Source organism: Argopecten irradians, chromosome 4 (assembly GCF_041381155.1).
Source record: "Argopecten irradians isolate NY chromosome 4, Ai_NY, whole genome shotgun sequence".
Taxonomy (NCBI): Eukaryota; Metazoa; Mollusca; class Bivalvia; order Pectinida; family Pectinidae; genus Argopecten; species Argopecten irradians.
In genome coordinates, this window is record NC_091137.1 from 41,840,897 (window position 1) to 41,862,294 (window position 21,398).

The 21,398-nt window shown below is 36.2% G+C and overlaps 1 protein-coding gene across 7 annotated transcripts in view; it reads left to right on the forward strand.

Moving 5' to 3' along the window:
* Positions 1–18,388, forward strand: part of LOC138321706 (filaggrin-like) — an 85,656-nt gene extending 67,268 nt beyond the window's left edge. For 3 of the 7 annotated variants that reach the window (XM_069265599.1, XM_069265600.1, XM_069265602.1), the window contains one exon: positions 8,658–18,388. In XM_069265599.1, coding sequence (XP_069121700.1) covers positions 8,658–14,267 — 5,610 coding nt within the window. In that variant the 3' untranslated portion in view covers positions 14,268–18,388. Of the gene's footprint in view, positions 1–5,739; positions 6,051–8,657 lie in introns of those variants that run through there. The other 4 variants (XM_069265604.1, XM_069265603.1, XM_069265605.1 and 1 more) reach the window with 4 other exon arrangements.
* The last annotated feature ends 3,010 nt before the right edge of the window (positions 18,389–21,398 follow it).

Here is a 21,398-nt window from a genome sequence, read left to right on the forward strand (position 1 = left end):
GTTTAAAAACAATATCTGAGTAAAACAAGATTAATGATAAATGAAATCTATTTGGTAGTAAAAAGATTAAAAATTGTAGTTTTCTAGGAAAATTGCCACTGCAGTGGAGCACTGAGACAAGCGAGAAATGTTCAGTTTTAACATCATTCTCATACGTTTTAAATCGTCACGGCATTTATTTTCCAAATATCCATCAACATCTTAAGAGCCCAGTAAATGCAAATGCCAAAGGAAAGAGAAAGTTATCCTAGATGAACATCTGTCCATTTTTTAGCACCGGGTCGTAACCTCTGATATTCAGATTCCTTCTGATTTGTTCGCAGTTTAATGAGACTTCAGGAGACTCCCCCAGTCTATTAGCGGCATGAGGCTGACTAATTGGTCAGTCACCGCCAATAACAAGACAATAGATGGGCATTGTCTTAAATGCCGTTGGATGTAATCGTTATTACATTTATCAGTGGGAAACTCGATGAAACAAGATCGGTCTTAATTATGGCCGTAGATGTATTAAGGAGTATAGTTCTGTTAAAGGCAGGTATACATTTTTTAGCCAAAATATACTGCTTTGATGTCTGTTTTTCTAAAAGAGCATTTGAAACTTCAAAAATAAACTCGGGTCAGTTCAAATTTAAACGTGTGATCAAATCACATATGTGGAAAGTTGTAGCAACTCCTATTTGAAATAAAGCAATGGTGTATGGCCTTATGTTGATCATTCAAATAATAAAAAAAAAAACTTAATCTTTAGGAATGGCATATAAAAAATGAAATGTATTGTAAAAAATAGAATTCAAGAATATAAGAATTTATAATTTTTACCAATAAAATACATCACAAGTTATCTGAAATCTACTGATACTTACGTTTGTTTAAGGTAACATACTTATTTTGTTTATTTGATAGTATCAACGGTTTGGCAGGTATTAAAAATAAATAAGTGTAAATTTCGCCAAAACTCAGCAACCTTCAACTTAAAATATGTGCAAATGTCATTGAGATTAGCGGAAGCAAGTTTGCGATTAAATGGCGTTATTAGATTGGTAGGCAAATTGTAAAATCCTATGTAATTGATGTCACTCTATCTACAAAGCCTTTGTATACATAATGTATTTTTGGAGTATTCAATCAAGAAGATTTGATAAATAGGTGTGTATTTTAAGCAAGGTAATAAAGGTCATGATGAGGTTATTAGCTTTTGTAGACAGCGCGAAATGCTATGAGTGTCGGAGGTTAACGGTTGACTTATGGGTCAGGGCTTCAAGGTGTGATGATTATCAACTAGGAAAACATTTTATATTCAAACATTAAAAAAACCATTACAGATAATTGTATACCACACTTACAGAAACTACTTATATATAGATTGTGTTGTGATTTTGTGTGAAATATTATGTTCAAAGAGGAGTATTGAACATATTTATAGATTTTGTTCTGTGTTTGTGTGTGAAATATGAAATACAAAGACACAAAAAACACAGGTGTAATGGTTTCATGAATATAAAACTACTTTATATAGATTTTGTAGTGTTTACCTGTAAGGTAAAAAGAACAAAGAAAAACAGACTAATAGTTACATAATATGGGAACTTTAACAGTTGAGTACTCTTCAGTCATAATGACAGGGTCAATATGGTACTTTTGTTCTGGAACAAATCCCATAGGAGTTCATATTGGAGTTTATAGACTTACTCTCTAAAGATTTAAAGTTTTCTTCGGAAGTTGCATTCTTCTTAAATAGAAAAAGTTTCATCAAATTCAAAATTTAAAAAAAAAAATTAAAAAAATTTCTAATCCTTTTTAGAATTTACATATTTAATATCAGAATATATACTTTGAACTGTACACCCCTGATTTTCATCATGGACTGTTCCCGTTTTAGAACTGGATGAGTTTAAATTGGTATCCGGGTCAAAAGGGATACATCATGTTTCAATAAATCTGGTTAATCAGATGCTTCTTATCATAGCAGTTAGTGTGAAAGATGCTATTTCCTTAAAAAGAAAAAATCAAGATGTCATAGTTATAACAATCTTTTGAAAGCAATTTTGCAGCTCTAAACAAGTAACAGTTTCAGCTTTTATTCAATAACTGTGAGATGCGCTGACCAGATGTTGGGCCTTAAGCATATAGGGATGAAGGGACAGTGTCCCTTTTTCCAAATGATTGGCCTTGACCTTTATTTAGGTCACAATTGCAAAATTTGTTTATGGATCTATATATGCATGGATGTAAATTAAAGGACAATTATCCTAGTTTTTTTTTTAAAAAAAACTGTGATTTTCATTTTGAATTAGTTTGTATTTCAAAAGTCAGTATAGGTTAGATATCCCATAGGCGATACTGAATTAAAAGAAAAAAACCAGCCTAGTTCAAGTAGCTGCCAGGGGAAAAAAACAGCTTAGCTTCGAGGGGAAAAATACCCGCCTAGCTTGAGGGAAAAGTGTGGTTTTGAGTGTGGTATACTTTGTACTTTGTAATATCTTTAGGGCAAAGTTGAGGTTAATCTCCATGCTGCTACATGTTACGAAAATGTCTACTAAGTATGCAGTTCATTTTCTTGTTATGGAGATCCAAGTGAACTCTGTGGCTCTTATCTAACAGTGTATATTTATGTGTCAATTCAATGTGTCAAACGTGGAATTAACTTTGTTGTCATGTTAGTACATGTGGATCGAGATGCTTGGAACAGACTGCGTATCTGTCAGTACATATAAACTAAAAACCTTGAGAGTCAGCATTGTACATTGGAAATGTGACATTCCTCGATGTAAGTATTGTGTTATATCAGCTCACCTTCCCAATAACCAAGTCCGCTTATACCATAGCACAGCATTTTTGAGTGGTCGGCTATTCGACAGACTGACCTCTCATAAGCTAATAAGCCCAGAGATCTGATATCAGGCAGGTAGCATGCTGGGAGCAAAGCTGAAAATTGTTTGCTCTATTGAATGACCTTGGTTTTTATCAAGGTCACAGGTCACAGGAGTCAAAAAAATGTCCTATCCACACATTGTTTAATGCATCATTACTATGTGAAATGGTTCCTAGTCACCTTTTAAGATTTTTACGACAAGTTTTACAAATATTCCTCAATTTTTAGGAACTCCTTCACTTAAATTCCCCATAATAATTATCGTATTCTTGAAACTGGGCCCAGTGCTATTGATGAAGCAGAGAACACTTGCTGCCTAGAAACACCTGGTTCTATCACCCATATATAGTTATACATAAATCCATGTTTGATTAGTAATTGATTTTAAAGTTTTATTACATAGATAAATGTGATATTCATTATTTTTATACAAGAATCACAAACGTTTTTATGTACCATGTGACCTTATACGGTATAGCATGCCATCTTTTGAGCGACCGGCTGTCCGACAGTCTGGCACCAACTTTTCTTTTATAAGGTTTCTTTTTAGAACCTTATCAGCACTAGACAAATGTAATATTATACATTAATAAGAAAATTCCATTTAAATCAATGTTTGCCGCTTGTCCAGGTATGATAATTAAAATTCTGTATGTTATAGAGTTATCTCCCTTGCAGGTAGGTATCCATTATTGGCGGTCCTTTGTTTTAGAAGTGAGAACCACGTCACGTATGATGTTTCTCATTGCAAACACAAAGTGTCACAATCAATATCTACTCACAAGGGCAGATTACTCTGTGATATGCAAATAGGAGTTAAACATTTCTATTTATTGTTCTGTAAAACAGTATTACTTAAAGCATGACAGATTACTGTATATATTACAGTATTGATAGTTTACCCAGAATAAATATGTGGCTCTTAACTTGAAGATCCTGTTTACGTTACCTTTTAGTAGTAAAGGATAAAAAAACCACTTTGATTGAGTACTTTACCTGTTTGTAAATTATACCTAGATTAGAATGTGATTCAGAAATGGTTTAAGGACATATTCAAATAGATAAATTTACTGATAGTTATTATTTTTTTCTCCATAAACATAAACATGTATTTATGTTAAATGAGTTTTTTCAGGTTCACAAGGTTAAAAAAAAGCATGTTTTGATACTAATGGGTTTTATAATCTTAAGTATTACTGTGCCTAAAATGTGATGGCTGAGTTGCTAAGGTATTCCGACATAATTACCTGTGATCTGCCACCTACCTCATGTCTCTGAGGTTTGAAACACTGAGGTTCAGCAGTTGTATGGTATTGACCATAAGTTGATGATTTGTTCTCCTGGTACTCTGACTCTCTTCCATTTCTTCAACCTCTCATTCTTAAATGCCTGTTGATCAACTTGTATGTGATAACTTCAGGATATCTGATAGAAATGATTCTTGTAAATGTTGATACTTGTTAACTTCAGGATGTTTGATAGAAATGATTCTTGTAAATGTTGATACTCGGACAATTAACTCATTCACCCCTGAAATTTCATAATGGACTGGTCTAGTCTTTGATTTAGAAGAGTCTAAATGTGCCATCAGGGTGAATTAGCTAAGTGATTAAGAGATCATGCTCATCAACAATATGTAAGAAAGTCATGTCATGTGTTTTCCTCCACTATGAAAGGCGGGGGGAGTGGAGGAAGGTGGGGAGTGGGGTGGGGGTGGGATGGGTTTGGTTATGTGGGTGGGGTGGGGGTGGGGGGGGAGTGGGTGAGGGGTGGTTATGTGGGTGAAATATAGTGTTATTATTTTGTCCTAACACCATTATATATGGAGACAGGGGCTTGTGTCCTACAGATATCTCTAGACCTGGAATTTGACACATATTTAAAGGAACAATTTAAAAAGAAAAACAGGAAATAAAACCACAAGTGTTGAAATATTTCATACACATGAAGAAATAATGAGGAAATTTTCATCTCTCGCTAAAATGGTTTATCAAGAAAAATGGCTGAGTATACAGGAAGATAGCTTTTGTCAGAAGTAATTGACAGAATTTAGGGTGACAGTAAAAACAATTGTGCCTTCACCTGAACGTGTAACTGGGCGGTCGTATGGATTGGTGACCGATAAGCTAGGTAAACGCAGATATGGCGGGAAATTGGGCAACTGTGACCTCGACCTTTGTCAAGTGCTAAAGTGTGGGATTAAGTATTACAAGCAGGAAGAGACTTCAGGAAGCCTAGTCAGCTTGATGGAATAAAAATGATATAATTAATCACAAAAATGTTCTAATCACTTGCTATGTTATTACAACCGTGATGTGTTTGATAAGATAAGGCCTATGTAAAAAAAAATAGAAAAAATGCAATAATGAAATCTTCTCTCAAGCATGAAATTTCATGGTTGTGTTTTGCCAGTGAAGCTTGACATGTTTCTGGTTTTTATGATGATTCAGTCAATACCAAAGCTTGTAAATATAACAAAGGGATAAATAGCGGTGGATTATGTTCCCCCATTCACAAATCATTCCATTGAAAGCTACCCATGAATGTGGTTCCTACTCTTGAATGGTCGGAGTTCGTCCCCTTGTTGAAGCTCTTCACACACACAAAGAATGGTTAGTTTACAGTGATCGTGTTTTAGAGATTGTATGAACTAGGAAATGTGTAAATCATCATTTTATATCCATTTCATATCCGCTATAATTACATGTATATTGTGGGATAATCAGTTTTTCATTCAAAAACGTGACTAAAACCGGCAGTTATATTGATACACCAGCAACAGTTTATAGGGACCACGTGGCTTTATGGACTGTAGGTATATTTTTGTCATTGTTGTTTTGTTAGAACTGGACTCAGGTGTACTTAACTCAGTGGTCAGTGACTCTAATTGGACAGTTGTGTGACCTTAACCCTAATGCAGGGTTCCTACGAATAAATTGTGTAAGGGGATTACTTTGAGATTATTCAGCAAGGAGTCTGTGTTTTCAGACAGGATGTTGACAATTCACTATTGGCGGTATTGTGTGTGTATATATATAGCCCTGACAATGCAAGTTTTAAGAGTATGTAAATAGACGGCTGATTTTAATATGTCGTGTATCATCCACGCCATAAAGTATGAAAACATGTGGGACGTGATTCGAGGTCGGTAGAAAGGCTTTCATTGAAGATGAAGGTAGGCAGATCGACATTATTATGTAATTAATGTAACGTGTTAGCACACCTTGATGGCTGTATATGTAGGGTTGTAGCTTCATTGTAATATCGTTAGGAGACGATACCCTATTCACAGGTAAACTGTGATGCTTTCTTAGTTTACCATGATATCGTGTTTTAGAAAACTTGATATTATAAAAAGTTACAGTAATATTAGGTGTAGTAAGGGAAATGATGAATTATGTATAAAGCTGTGTCATGTGTGTGAATCATAAGACTTACAGCTGATAGGATCTAGTAAGGAAATGAGGGTTCACAGATATATATCTGTCACAAACATGTCTGATTACATTTCATGCTATTTAAATGTTTTGAATTTTTTTTAAACTGCACATTCAAGTTGTATTTGTCAGCTCTTGTAAAATGTGTGTTTTGAGAACTAGAGCAGACTTGTTATGGTGTTTAGTAACCAGGGTTATTTTAGGAAGACATTTTGTTTTGGTAGCTCCAATGTCACCTTGTAAAATATTTATAACTAGCATGATGTGTTAAGAATCCTGTTAAATAAAATTCACATAAATCACTGCAGTGTTTCGTACGGTCATAATTCAACTCTTAGCTTTATAACTATAACATTTAAATAAGACATGTGTTGAAAATGTTTATATTCACCAAACTTGAACCTAAACTGCTTCCCTACCCCTGGGCCAGGAATGTGATGTACCTAAACCGCTTCCCTACCCCTGGGGCAGGAACATATCACATTTCCGAATTCCCAATATTTCATCAGGTCTTTTCCTCTAAATTCCCAATACCTTGTCCCATTCATTCCTCCAAATTCCCAATACCTTGTTGCATCTAATTCCTCTAAATTCCAAATACCTTGTCGCATCCATTTCTCTAAATTCCCAATATTTCGTTCACACCTGCAAAGGGAAAACATTGCATATATTTTCAAAATGCATGATCTTTTTTTCTTCGTTTGGGAGATAAGTGGAGTGATAACTTAAAAATAAAATTCTTCCTTATAACATCAATTAAATGACTAACGTACACTTGTCACAGTATTATTACATGTTTTAATTTGATGTTTTTGCTGTTTTTTTAAATGTAAACACATACTTGATATAAATATTTAGTTTTAAGATATTGTTTTTGAAGAGGGCAATAAAAATCATGTACAATTTTCAATATTCTCCATGGTGGATTATGAAAGACAGTTCAAGATTATGTACTGTATTCGAACCAATAAGCGCCCCCATCCCTATAAGCGCCCCTCCCCTTTTATTAGACTTCAATTTCACTTACTTTGAATTAAATGCAAACTGAAAATAAGTTTATTAGACTTCAATTTCACTTACTTTGAATTAAATGCAAACTGAAAATATGAAAGCTTTTCTTACCAATTTCTTTTACAAATTGATTTATTTATTACTTTGTAGAATATTTTTATGAAAGGCAAGTCCAGAATTGTCTCTATTAAGCGCCCCCTGAGTTGCTTCAATTTTTTAAGCGCCCTGGGCGCTTATTGGGTCGAATATGGTATGCTAGTTTGAATTTGATGTTTTAAAGTGTCCCCCTAGACCTAGTTTTCGTGATATTTGAGATAGCGCCACAAGGTTTTCTCAAGGTTACTTATTGTATAAGTACTCTCAGGAATAATTCTTCTTTAAAATACGAAGGCCATCAATTCTGTCTTCCTCTGTCAGTGTTCTCTATAGTATCGTTCTGTGACACTTTTTTCCTGGATTATCTGTTTTAGCACTAACAACCAATTTTTATAGGTTAGCTACTTTGACTTGGCTTGATTTTTAACATCAAACACGAATTAATGTTTACCATTTCAGGGCAATGGGCTCTAGAAAAGACGGTGTTTGACATAAACTTTGCATTACAAATGACAATAAAGTGAAAATTAACCCCTCCCCCCTACCCCCCCACCCCACTCTATCTTATCTTAATGAGAATGATAATTTTGTTCAAGGATATGGTCTGTTACTAGATAAGAAACAGAAAATAGAGTGATTGTATAAATCTTGGCACAAGCTAAGAAAGTGAGGGACCAAATAGAATACCTACTTTATTATTTAGTTTTGTCTGGAACACATCTGTTTCACAGGATTTTAGTTTCTTAGTTTTTCAGAGTTATTTATTTTTTAGCGTAGGTCCCCACCATAACCTATTTGAACCTAACTGCCAGATCACCAGTTGGTATTACGCAACACATCTGTCTGCACATGCACACATATGCAAATTCATTGTCAGAGCATAAACAGCACACAAATGCAAATACAAAAATAGTTTGATTGACAGATTGTAATTTATCATTTAATGCAATGCCAAAAGAATATGGACTTTAGTTGGTAAGGCAAAATATATTAATAGTAGAGTTATGTAGGCGATAAACCAATAATTTACTAACAATTAACTCATTCACCCCTGAAATTTCATAATGGACTAGTCAAGTCTTTGATTTAGAAGAGTCTAAATGTGTCTTCGGGGTGAATGAGTTTATGTGTATAACAATTGATACACTTATCCATGCCTGCTGTTATCGAATTCCTTGAATTTACCTTTCATTATCTTTCCCTTGTTACTCACAAATCCAATCTTTTGTATGTTCCAGATGCTGTCTCCTGCAATAGAGTCTGCAGCACCCATGGGGCAGCAATTTTCAATGGAAGATGAGGGGATAGGGGCAGCAGTGGCTAAGGGAGGCAACTCTTGTGGGCCAACGAAAGAACGAACCAATGCATGTGTGCCCGACAGAGCTAGAAGTAGTGATGACGGCACCACTGCATCTGGTACAGCTGACGGCGGCCCCTGTATGAAAGACAAGATTGACAACTTAATAGAAAATTATCTTCTCGGAAGAGATGACAATGATGCTTCAAATGATTCTGATGTGGAGGCTCGTTCTGAGGAACAAAAGCATAATAATTCAGAAATTAGTATGAAGACATTAGCAAATGAAAAGTGTGTGGCTATAGACCCGCCAAGGTCATTCGTTCGGAAAATATCGGAGGTTGTTCAGGCGAAAAGCGACAGTGGATTATCAGTGAAGAGTAACAACGACACCGCTACAGCCGTAAATAAGGAGCACCCCGAGATTAAGGCAGAAGAACAACCAACAAAAGAATCCAAAAGTATGTGTGAAAAAGTCTCTCCTCCAAGTAAAGGAGATATCAAAACAGAGGAGGCTGGAGACAGCAACAAAAAGAAAAGCCTTTCTGTAGATTCTAGTCAAAATAGTAATGTGACAACCTTTCAGACGTTGATTGAGAAGGTGTTGAATAATTCTCTGCCGGATTTAAATAAAGACCATGTTGGTGAAAAGACAAATATTCTTGATGTCAGCGATCATTCTATCAAGCGTGTGAAATCACCACCTCCTCAAATAAATTTGGCAGACAAAGAACACTACCCATCGCCACCAGAACTTGGTGATTCTAGTGCTAAAACCCAGCAGCGCCAATCAAGTACTGTTGAGGATATGAGTATATCTAAACGCAAGTTAGTGTGCTTAAAGGACCATATTGAAAGAGTTTTAGAAAAAAGTTACAACAGTAGTATGAAAAAGGATGAAAAGGAAATGTCAGACAGTAGTGAACGAAGTAAAAACCAAATGGATGAAAGTCAGTTTTCAGAGTCTGAGACAAAGGTTGAGAACTGCCAACCAAACCAAGGAAAAAGTGTAGATTCTAATGGATTTAATGCACAGGAAATGGTTGATACAGTTATAGACCAAACAAAGGTAGTGAACAAACTTTTATCTCCCTCTAAGGAGAGTTCTTCAAAAGGGGAGATAAGTGAGGCTGAGAAAACTAGTACTAATCAGGACCAAGGTCACAATCATTTGGCTCATAGTGGTCCCAGTGCACATAGTGGTCTGCGACGACCGAGTGAGATCGGACCCGACACCGAAAGTAAAACAGGTTATAGTGGTACAGATAATGCTCGACACTCAGAACAAATGAACAAAGCTTTGATGCAAGGTATGGAAAGACTTCAACCACATGTACAGGAAACTGTAGCAAACTTAGGACGTAAAATGGCAGAGAGGTCAAGTCGGGAAGGGGAATGGAAGGATATTCAGGAACCACCACATAGTTATGGTCCTGGATATCCACAAGAGCGCCACATGCGACCCCATCTACCTTATCCTGTAGATAAGTCGTGTATGCCGTATATACCCAGGCCAAATCATCCATTCCACAGTGGACCCATGTCAGGTGGGCCCATGTCAGGTGGACCCATGTCAGGTGCACCTATGTCAGGTGCACCTATGTCAGGTGGACCCATGTCAGGTGCACCTATGTCAGGTGGACCCATGTCAGGTGGACCCATGTCAGGTGCACCTATGTCTGTTGGCCCAGGACTTCCAAATAGGCCTCCAAAGGAAATGATGCCATCTTCTCCACAATATCCAAACAACTCTCACTATCCCTACTCTGGCATGATGCATTCTCCGAGTTTACCTCGACAGTTGTCACCACGACAACCAATTCCCCAGCAACCTTCGCCACGTCAACCTTCTCCTTCAGCACCTTCTCAAGTGCCAAATAAGTTGTCACCCGACTCACGCCAGATGTATGGCCACTCTTCCCACCATGCAACACACCGTGAGGGTGGGCATCACCTAGGCCTCCCACAGTCTTCGCGGGAGTCTGCCAATCACATTGGCCATCCAATGCTTCGAGATCATGTATCCCATCATGCACCTGTATCATTAAGAGACAACACTACACATGTCAGTGGCCATCCCCTAATGTCGGGATCCCACAATCACCATCCGCATCACCACCATGGAGCAAACGGACATCAAATATCATTGCGTGATTGTCAATGTACATCCTGTGATCTGCAGCCAGTTCGTAAACCCGACCAAAAGGATGGATACCCGCCACTCTCTGCGGAATATGCCTCTCTTAAACCTGGCCATATATCCAGTGGGTCGCCCTACCATTCACAGGCTGCTTCAATGCGGCCACCAATGGCAGACCACCAGATGTCTCCACATGTGGCAAAACCACAGGACAAAAATGGCAACCCTAAAATCTCTTCAGCAATGGCTCTCGGCCCTACTCCACCACTAACTTACTATCAATCACAGCAGCACCAACAGCAGCAGCAGCATCCATTCAAAATGCCACAGTTATATCCTTCAAATCCTCCTATATCTTCCCCGCGAGAATACAGCCGCATGATGGCACAGCATTCTCCTGGTGCTATGCCTCAGCAGGTGTCCCCACAAGGTGGAAGTCCAAGCATGTGGAAAGCGTCAGAGCGGGAACTGAAACAACAATTACCGCCATCTGTTGCGGGACAGTTCTCACCGATGCCCCAACAGAAAATACAACAACAAACTAGTCCTTTACCATATCCTCCTGCTCAACATCCTCATCCATATCATCCACATCAACTTCCTCCACATCATAAAAGGGATGGCCCCAACAGGGGAGACAACTCCTGGGGAAAAGAACCAGGAGAGATCCAAAGCCATGACAATCACTATGGTCCTCATGGTGAGCCACCGTCCAAACCCAAGGAGGTAACACCAGTCCTTGACCTGTCTGTCAAGAAGAAAGAGGAAGTGAAACCTACTGGAGATCAGCCCCTAGATCTGACCTGTAAAACTCAAAAATCACCATCTGTGTATGATGACAACCAGGAATCACGTGAACGTGAGCGAGGTAGTCTTCGTACTAGTGTTCCTTATAGTGCAGCTAACGATACAAAATTCAATTCACCATCACGTAACACGTTTCTACACCAACTAGAAAGCAGTGTTCAAAGACTGATTCGGGAACGTAAGCCACCAGGAAGGGGCTCTGAAGGGGGAAGCTATCCTCCCCAGCCAAGTCCTCATTCTGTGGAGCATTTAAGCCCCAAACGAGCATTCCCTCAGCAGGTTAGAGGCCTAGAACAAGCCCCCAACCCTTCCTATACTGCTAACAGTCATCCTGATCACAGTCCCCACCACAGAGACAGGGCTTACCCGATGACCGTAGCCCCTAATGCCAGTAAACTACCGCCACCACTGATGCCAGCAATTTATGCCCAGGGACCATACCAGGGCTCAAGCCAGTCTCCAAGGGCGCCAGAGCTGTCTCCTAGGGGTCATCATGTGTCACAGCAGCCAGAAACTGGAACTTCCTCGTCACAGTTGCACGGTGGACCACAGCAATCTTCGCAGAACTTCCAACATCTTCATCAATCCAAGTCACAACATTACCCAATGCAAGGGGGCGCCCCCTCACGCCATCAACCTCATCCATCCCATCCACCTCATCCAAACGTTAGTCATCTTAGTAACCCAACACAGCAAACTCCATACTCGCAGCAGTCTCCGTACTCGCAACCAAATCATCATAATCCTCAGCATTCCTCACCAAATCTTCAGCAGCAGCAACATCAGTCATCGGTATCTCAAGCACAACCGTCAGAACCCCCATATGTCCAACCAAACCGACAGGAGACGGCCTCGCCTAATGACGAACAATCACGACAAGGTTCTAAACGTTCAAACGTTTCCAAACATGAACCAATCCAGAACATCATTGGTAATCACTCGCCCAATGATATATTGTATCTCATCTGCAGACTGTGTGGTCAGACATATGGTAGTCCATACGGATTCCGCAAACATTTCCGAAACCAGCATGGATTTGAGCCCCGTGCTGAACACACCATTGTGCAGACAATATCTGCCACTAAACGAACAATGAACGCACCACCACAGGTGGGCCCGTACAATATACAGCAGCAGGCAGCCTCTCCACAACAAGTACCTCCACGACACCCTATGGAGCCAGCGTCGGTAGCACCGGTGCCACCCAGACCGCCGGCAATTTTCGTCACTGGACCTCACTCCCAAAACACTGCCATACAACCATCTTCCCAAAATGCTCCCTTTGAAACTGGTAATGCCAATTACAAAAGCAGCAGAATGTCTTTCCGAGATTCCAATTCATCCAGCTCAGAGCCTGGTAATGATAACCCGTCTCCACATAACAACAATGTGAAACCAATAGAAGTTAAAGACAATCTACAGTCTAGCGATCAAAATACATCTAAAATCGAGTCGGGTCAAGGTAGTGAAAGTTCGCGAGATAACATCAAAAATGATAGTTCACAAAGTCCAACGGAGTGTAAGCGTATGGAATGTCCAGAATGCGGACAAACATTCCAATTAAACGACTTCGGTTTGTTTAAGCGCCATTGTCGGCAACATGGTCAGCCAAAGATTCCTCAACCACTATGCCCTGCTAATGAAGCTCAAGTCTCGTTTTCAGACCAAGTTTCATCCAGTCGTGATCTGAGCTCCTCAAGCGGGGAAGCTGGAGCGGACATGAACACTGTTTGTAAGTTCTGTAACATCCCGTTCGCTACAAGTTCCTTTCTCCAAGATCATATATCAAATGTTCATCCAGACAAAACAAAAACACAACAAGACAACAATAGTAGTCACAGCGATGGCCAAGACACCATTCAAATAAAGTCATCAACACCGTCTGTTGTCCAAAAAGTTGCAGCAGAGTCGGCCACAATGAGTGTTAGTCCTGATAGTAGTTGTGAGCCCCAGTCTATACAGGATGCAAAAGTATCAGAATCGTATGAGGACCGACAGATGCCCGTCTTGAAAAAACAAGTATCAACAAACAGTTCCATAGAAAACGATACCAAGAATAACTCTGACATCACGGATACAAAGATGCATAATAGTAACATTACAAAAAGTCCCGAAAGTAGTACGGAGCGTCAAATCAGCAGTGAGTCCGGATCACTGCTCGATAACAGTGATGAAAAATCGTGTGATTATTCTATGGATAATGTTAGCTACATGCACAAAAAATTCAGTTCACATCGAAATAAACGAAAACATAATGTGTCGTCTGCTGATACTACAACCACAAACAAACAATTAAAACTTAGTTCTGATTTTGTGTCTAGTGCTAAGAGCCCGGGCAGTGTCAATAGTCCTAGTGCTTACTCAAGTAATAGTTACGACTCGGAGACGTCTAATATGATGGAAATCTCCTCAAACGAAGTTGGAGAGAGTGACATCGGTTCAGAAATGGACGGAACAGATGATAAACATTCCAAGATGATGGTAAAGTTAAAATGTGATGGAATTAAGAACAGAGCTGAAGCGCGACATCAGCTTCCCTTTGTATGGGATAGGGTGACGAGGAGCCAAGCAGGCAAAAACATTCGACGTAATGAACTTCACTAATCAAAGGGACATTACTCTCATTAGATAATCTCTTCATCGTTTCTACTTACCAGACAATGGAGATTACTTTTGCATATCTAACATACAAGGCAAGGGAGGTAATTGTTGTGTGATCATGGAAATTACTCAACTTGAGTGAAAATTACGACTTTCTATTTTCTAAGGGAAGCATCTTTCTGTGGATTAATTCTATGTGGATTATCTTTCCTGACTCGATGGTAAGGTGATCTCTTTAGTAAAATTTGTATCAAATGTGAATGATATTGAGTTTTCACTAAACATAAAACGTCGGATTACTGTGTGAAGTTAAATGAGCTCAATATTTGTAGCCTATGAATTTCAAATTGGAATTTATTTTGTGTTGTGAAGGATTATAAATATCTTTATGGGATTTATTCCTGGGCTATGTGCTATTGTGAAGAATTTTATATTGGATAAATTCCTGTTGAATTATGTGCTATTTGTGTATATGTGTAACCAGATGATGGACACTGCCAAAATTAGGAGATAGATTATTTTCCTGTGGATTTATTGGTGTCTCACCCCAATAGATAGATTAGTGTCATTGTGTAAATATTATATCTCTTTTGATTTTTATAATTGTATGAAAAAATGTCAAAGCACAATCATGTTGAACATGGTTTAAATGCATACTGGAATATACTCTGATACTAGTAATTGTCTTATAATAGGACATATATACTGCATGTATACTACTTATACTGGAGTAACATTAGTAGTATATATGGTTGTGTAGGTTACTGTATACTGAAAGTATACTACCATACTTCAGTCAGTTTTATAGACAAGTGACAACTCATTAGAGATGTGTGCACTAGTTTACAGCTGAATATATGCTGTTTTACAAAAATTAGTATCATGCTGAAAGTATGCTTCATAAACCTAATATACTGAACATATGTTGTTTCAACTCAATATTTTCAGTAGAGATATACACACGGTAATATGCTGAAAGTATACTCCCATGCTTGATTACTCTCAGTAGAGATTGCTTGCAGTTAATTGTATGCTGAGAACACACTCACATATATATATACATACTCAATAGAGATAAGTAAATACCTGTCTATACTGGAACTATATATAAATACTCAGCACAAACTGATTTCTGTAAAAATACTTCTGTATTATACTGTTTCAAATCTTTATGAGATATGTACTTGAATAGCATCAAAAACAAGTTATTAGCATGAATCTGAGATTTAGAACATGTTTGAAATTATAATGAATCAAATGATCGTGTTATGCATAGAGCTTGTATGCCTATATTTACATGAGAAATTCTGTTGTGGAAAGAAGATGATGTAATCAAAAAAATCAAAACAAGTGGAAAATCATTTTCTAGAATGTAAGCAAGTTTTGGGAATCAAAATTGATATCATACTTCCACTTGGAATATATCTCAGATGTCTGTTATAGACTGAAGGGGTTGGGGTTGGGTGAAAGTATGTCTTCATATGCATAGCATCATTCACATGGTATATGTTGCAACTGAATGTATACTCCTTTATCACATCATACTAGGGGTAGTTCCTGATACAACTGTACTGAAAGTATACTCCTGTATTATATCATACTAAGGGTATTACTGTTTACACCTGTACTGGAAGTATACTGATATTCCTGAATTAGAAAGTCCATGTTTGCACTAATACTGCACACCTATACTGAAAGTATACTCCTGTATTACTGAATAATAGTAGTATACATCACTACTGAAAGTATACTCCTATATTACATAATAGTAGTATACATCACTACTGAAAGTATACTCCTCTATTGCATAATAGTAGTATACATCTCTACTGAAAGTACACTCCTGTATTACTGCATAATAGTTGTATACATCTATACTGAAAGTATACTCCTGTATTACATCATACCAGTAGTGTATATCTCTATTGAGAGTATACTCATTACATAATAGTAGGTATATCTCTACTGAAAGTATGCTCCTGTAAGCACACCTCTACTGCCTCATTCTTGGGGTACACACAACTTGTGAAAGTATACTCCTGTACTGTACAACATCCACATGTATATAGGGATACATGGTAAACATCTTTACTGAAAGAATACTTCTGTAAAAAAAATTCACATCGTTTGATTCCTTGATCATCAAAGATCTGTTGTTTTTATTTTATTGTCTACAGTCCAACGAATGAATGAAAATTCAGACATATTGTTTTAAGATTGTATACAATATCCTTTGAAAATTGAGATTGACATTTTATAGGCGTTGTGTGCGTGCATGTGAGTGCGTTACGACAAATCCTGTTGTTTGTGAGGGTTACGACAGGTAGTGCTTGTTGTGTTTTGTTTCGTCACCCACCCATTCAGTCATCAAATGACGCTCCATTTCCTCATTCCAATCACTTACAACGTGGCCATGTTCACTTTAATATTTCCTCTGTGTGTATGTATGGAACCTGTCATTGTAGCTTTGTAGTACTATCAACTCCCATTACAGTCAAACCTGTCTATAAAGGACACCAAAAGGACATAGCAAAATGTTCATTATAGACAGGTGTCCTATATACGGGGTGTCCTATGTAGGGGATTTGCCTGTATACTGAAAATTTTTCTGATGAGTAGCTAATCGCTTTACTGAAAACTAACGTAATTTTTTATTCTCATAGAATAGAGCTAGGTTGATACAAGGCTGAATCAATCAAAAAACTTTTTTAACATTAATTATTATTTGACATAATTTTGATTTGTGTAATTTAAAGGTTAATAATTGAATCTTTTAAAGTACCATATAATTTGATGAAAACATGCAAAAATGACTGAGTTCTAAATATTTCTGTTTAGTGAAGATTTTTCTAAAGTATCACTTTGTAGGAGGGGATCGATCCATGTTTTTGTAAAATTGATTTAAGTGTGTAATCTTACTAATTATTGTAAAAGACATAATTCTTGATTAGAAATGAGGTTAAAAGACAGGTCCAATGTTAACCCAGCTGCTGGAGATAATTTTATGATTATTGAGACTCGCTTTTGGAACTTTTTTTCCTATTTAGCATGAGGAGAGTGTATCCTATTTGTGTCAGAAAATTTCATTAGCAAAATGGGACAAGGTTAACTGCCACAGATGAAGGTTTTCTGGGGCAATAAAATGCCAATTCTGTCATCTATATGTTTGTAAAGGGAGAGTTTGAGGTAATGACCTAAATAAAATCTCTTTAAGGCAAATAAACTGTAACCTCTGAAGAAAATGAATTTTATTATGAACCCGATAAAGGATTTATGGCCAAAGGGAATTAACTCATGAAGTCAAAGTTTTCTTTTTTCCGTATACAGAAACATAAAAAATAAACAAAAGCTGTTTTTGAAATAAAAGAAGAAAAAAAAATACAAAATTAGCTTTAAGTCTGAAAAAATATTTTAGAAAACAAATGGAAACCATTCTAAAAAAAATATTTAAGAGCAAATTCAAAGAAATATAATGTTTGTTTGTTGTTGGTTTTTTTTTTATCTGTCTTTGATTGTGAAGACGACAGGATTGAGACATACACACATTAAGGAAAAAATACGAACAAAGCATTTCCAGTTAACATCAAAACTATTCATTTGATATACATTAGGTTCAGCAAAAATGATCTATGATTTTTTTTAAAACTTTGATTTATATCTGTTTTCTATCAAAATATTGCTAATTCATTATCAGAGTTTCATGTTATTGGCAGCTTGTAATATCCTTTTGAATTGTACCAGACATATTCAGTCTTGTTTAGTGAAATCAAGATGAAATATTTAACATACAACGTATGTTAGATTTATTCATTTTATTGTTAAAGAGTCATAATGACAGTAAGTTGGCAATCGTCGAGCCTTTTTTTCCTACATTTCATTATTGTTTGATAGGTACGCATGTTGTACAAACACTCATGATAGCAATTTTATTTTAAATGAAAGAAAACATTAAAATTATAAGGTGCTAAAACAGGCTTTTTTTGTAGCTGTGAGCTGAATTTACAAGTAGAGTGCCATTTCTGGTGTTCATAAGCTATAAATACCAATATATGGACAAGCGCATGAACACATTTTTATGTAATTTCCATTTTTTTATGTGAAAGTAGTCAACGAAAAAAAAGAAATTTAAACTACTGCATGGTCATTCAGATCAGATCTTGTTTTTTTAGTCTGTGTAGTGTTGAAATATTGTCTGTGAGCATATGACTGTATTTGTTAAGAGGCCAAGATTATATTGTACGACGACACGATAAAAAAAAAGAAAAAACCGGTGTATGTTTGTGAGATCATTGTTATTTGTTTTTAAATAGAAATCATATTATATTCAGAGTTTATGAATTAGAACAATTGTTTGTTTTTAATTCTCAGAAGATATATTAAATATCTGTGAGGCTTGATCAGGTTTGAAATGTTGAATTAAGTCTTACTAGATGTAGTTTTTAACATACTGTTAAATTTCCCCCATCCAGGCGATGTGTAATATCGGGGGAAACTTTGGAGTGATTGTTGATTGTTTGTAATTCTTTATGGGAGTTGAATATATTAAATCTAGGTTTTAATATGATTAGGAGCAAGGACTATTCTGTATTTGCATGGTAGAGTTATCTGCCCTTTATTACCGCCGGTATGTATTTGCATATTACAGTGATATCTGCCCTTGTGGGTAGCTATTGATTGTTCTGTTATGTTTTTCTGAGTATAAAATTAAAAATTTCAATGAAAACAACATAAATTTTTGCTCACAAAATGATGACGCAAGGACATATCTGAGTTAAAAATAACTTATAAATTTATGAATGACATCACAATGGAGACCAACCCACAAGGGAGTTAATCCTGTAATAGACAAAGACAGAATTGTGTGTTACTTACTAAATCTTGCCTCTATTAGAAAAAAAATGGTCTTAAAAGAGTCCACTTTTATTAGCTGGTTCAATTCTAGTGCAATAGAAAGACCACTTTTATGGGTGCATTAAATTTATTTTAGCAGTGATTTATATATCACGTACCCGTACAACACTGGTTTTAGACACAGTATGGAAATTATGTTTTAGACACTTAAATATAAACATTGCTCATTACTATGGAACCTTTAATTGATTAAATACATCAAATCTAGTAATTACACAAAATCTCTAATTATTCAACATCTCTTCTCCCTTGGAATTGTATGAACTTTACATTCAGTCATGTAGATGGTCTCAGAAGTAAGGAAATCGACTTGATGTCAGACTAGTCCAAAATAACTGATCTTTTGTGTTGTTGAGTTCGTTTGTGTTTTATTATCTATTTCAATGGTCGTTACCATGAAAGGATTGAAAATTTTGGTGTTGAAGGAAAGTCCAGAGTTCCCATAAAAAAACAATTGAATTATGGCCAGTAATTGTCAACTGCTCCCAAATGTAATGGGCCTTAAACTTGTGACCTTGAGGTCGAGGGTCAGAGATCGGGCCAATTTATTTGTTGATGTTTTTCACCTGAAATTAGAGTTGTGTAAATAGACATTTGTATGGATAAAAGTTTTTAGATGATGCTATGAATTTAGTTTTAATACTTTATATGTGAACAGGTCACATTTTTTGGCTGGGTAGGAAAAAGTCAATGAAAAGTTTTGGGAAATTTGTTAACAGAGACAAAGTACTTTTTTAATTAAGATAGAAAGCTTCCTTTAATGGAACATATTTTTACAGCATGTGTCTGTCGGACTTAAAAAATATTTTTATCAGTACACTACAAAAAACATGGATTGTCTTCAGAAGAAATGTAAATCTTGTTTAACTTTTTGTTAGAGTTATTTCCCTTGATTTGATAACTAATACTTGATAAATTACATGTTTTGGGTGTTTGTATGCATCTTTGATATCGAGCTTATTATTAATTTATCCTGCTCCTAAGGACATACCTGTTAGGGGATTATTAAAAATCCTTTTTATATGGTACTGTTTATAGTATAGATCTAAGGGTGTACAGATACCAAATAAGATAAGATGATTCAAATGAATTTTATCAAATAACAAATGTACAATAATAAAATATTAATTTAATTGAAGGATTTCATTGAAACTTTGCAAGACAAAAGGAGTTTTTGTGATTTTCATTCTTTCTGATTTGTTCGATTAATCTTTTCTGTTGGTCATGTGATAGTCATGTGATTATCTTGTGACAGTCATTTGAAATGATCACCATTTATTAGTAACAGTGGATAATGCCTAACTTGTATATTGTGAAATCATAAATGGAATATTCAAGGTGCTAATGATTTTCATTCGTCAATGCATGTAGTGGTCTTCGTCAGACTAACCATCATTTTACTTCTACATCTAAGAATTAACTGCTTCAGATTGCTGATACTAATGATTATTGTACAGATTTTCTGGTGAATCGTGTGAATTTTAGGCAGATGTGACTGTTTGTTTGTGGTGGATGTATGTTAAATGTAGAAATTCTGTTATATGTTTAACACAGAGTCTTATAAATTATAACTATTAAATGTTTCATACAATGAAAGAATAACTATTGCTCAAAGCAAAATTATCATCCTTTTAAATGATTTTGTTTTTGTTTTTAATACAATGCATTTATTACTACATAGATATATATGTGAGGAAATTGTTGTATATTCATTTTTTGCTTGCCAAAGGCATACATCTTTCATTTCTTTTTGTTTTGTTGGAAAATTCTATTGGGATGCAATAAAATTGTTTGTAAGTGAATTTTTTGTTGAGTTCATGTTTCTCAAGTTAAAGTCTCACTTCGAACAAAATACAACATAAATGCAAACTTTGAACTATACTCACTTGTTTAATGTACTGAAATCGAGGCCTCAAAAAGGGGGAGGGGCGCTTATAGGGACATGGGCGCTTATTGGGTCGAATACGGTATTTGTAAATGGCAATGTAGCAAATAGAACAACTTGTAAAAGAGATTATAGCAAAGAGGACCATTTGTAAAATACAATGTAGCAAATAGGACCATTTATGAAATACAATTTAGCCAATATTACCATTTATGAAATGCAATATAGCAAATAGAACCATTTGTAAAATACAATGTAGGAAATACGTCCATTTGTCAGATGCAATGTAGCAAATAGAATCATTCATAAAAGGCAATGTAGCAAATACGACCATTTGT